Source organism: Pundamilia nyererei, unplaced genomic scaffold (assembly GCF_000239375.1).
Source record: "Pundamilia nyererei isolate P.nyererei 1_Seehausen unplaced genomic scaffold, PunNye1.0 scaffold05192, whole genome shotgun sequence".
Classification (NCBI taxonomy): domain Eukaryota; kingdom Metazoa; phylum Chordata; class Actinopteri; order Cichliformes; family Cichlidae; genus Pundamilia; species Pundamilia nyererei.
Window position 1 is genome coordinate 1 of NW_005192593.1, and position 1371 is coordinate 1371.

Below are 1371 nucleotides of genomic sequence, written 5' to 3' on the forward strand. Positions count from 1 at the left end.
AAACCACTTGAATAAAGATCTGCAATGAGAAATCACGCCACACCTTTGTCACAGCTTTCTTTCTACATTAGGCCAATAAACATGTTTCATTTTTTATCTGTATCTTTTTTTAAAAGCAACTTAACTTCTATGATGTGGGCGTGATATACAAAGGCTTTTAAATCCAGGAAAGCTTCTTTAACAGGTCTGTACGTCCTGCTTCAGTTTCACTGCTGACATCTCAGGAGAGCTCCTCAAAGGAGACCTTCACATGAAGGCTGGAGGCTCCTTTCAGAGCCACATCAATGATAAAACTGCTCAACTGGCTTTTGTAATGCAGCCGAATCTGACCTGAAGAGAAGAAGCTGCATCGCTTTAAATGAAGACAAATGTGTCTGCGTGCCATCAAGCAGGGGTTTAAATCAAAACTGGTAAACAAAGAACATAAAGAATCCTGCAGCATAAACGTTCACATGAATTATTCTTCGTGCAGCGACTCAGAAACACGTCAAACATGTGAATCGTCCAAAGGAATCATGCAGTAAAGAGTTTTTGAAAGCACAGACGTACCCAGCGGCGAGCCCATGCAGGTGCCTCCGTTTAGGCAGTAGTCTGTGCAGTGGTTGACCTCACAACGCTCCCCTGAAAAGTCAGGCCAGCAGTAGCACCTCCAGTCTCCTTTCTCATTGGCTAAGCAGCGGCCTCCATTCTCACAGGGGGGGCGGCACAGTTCACCTTCACAGCGGCAAAGTTTGTATCACTTACTGCAGCGCCACGTGCACAGTCACGTGATATTTAACAGTGTTATGGAGCTAATGTGAGACAGCAACACGCACAGAATGCAGTTATCACCAGCGTGTTCACTAAACACATCGTGACGCTTCAGAAAGCTGCTCATTGTTATATATTCAAAGTCAATATTACTGTTAAGATACCTGAGACGTTGACATCATTGCAGGTGCCGTTCACCAGCACCTTCCCCTCTGGACAGGTGCACCTGGCACCAGTCGGGTTGAGCAAACACATGAAATCACAGGACATTCTGGAGCATGGATTGGGTCCTGTGGAGAAACAACGGAGGAGATCATCTGTGATGCTGAACAAGAACTTCTCTTTCTGTGAAACGTGCGGTTGTTCTTTTTTAATAGAGCTACTGAAGTGCTGTAGGTTTAGAGGCACAGCACATGAATCATTTACACATGCATCTTCACATTGACTAATCAAAAGCTGAGAATAACTGTATAACTGATGTGTCACCTTTAGAAGGGCTGCTTTTAGCAGAGAGGACGACATGTTCATGTTGTGAATCAAACTGCTTTAACTGAAACAGGCAAACACAACTCAACATGATGTTTGACTGAAGCTGCTGTCAGAGGTTCACATCCACTCATC

General features: G+C 44.4%; 1 protein-coding gene across 1 annotated transcript; it reads right to left on the bottom strand.

Annotated features, from left to right (window-relative positions):
- Positions 1 to 55: 55 nt before the first annotated feature.
- On the bottom strand, positions 56 to 1112 carry LOC102208335 (low-density lipoprotein receptor-related protein 1B-like). The gene is made up of 2 exons (XM_005755934.1): positions 915 to 1112; positions 56 to 714 (listed from the first exon to the last, which is right to left on the bottom strand). Exons 1-2 carry the CDS (start codon positions 1018 to 1020, stop codon positions 488 to 490), a joined length of 333 nt encoding a protein of 110 aa, XP_005755991.1. The 5' UTR covers positions 1021 to 1112; the 3' UTR covers positions 56 to 487.
- Positions 1113 to 1371: the final 259 nt, after the last annotated feature.

Excerpts from the sequence above, each read along its gene's own strand:
- LOC102208335 (XM_005755934.1), bottom strand. The coding sequence starts at position 1,020 with ATGTCCTGTGATTTCATGTGTTTGCTCAACCCGACTGGTGCCAGGTGC. Across the intron at positions 715-914 it reads CAATGATGTCAACGTCTCAG|GTGAACTGTGCCGCCCCCCC; the intron begins GTATCTTAACAG and ends GCCGCTGTGAAG.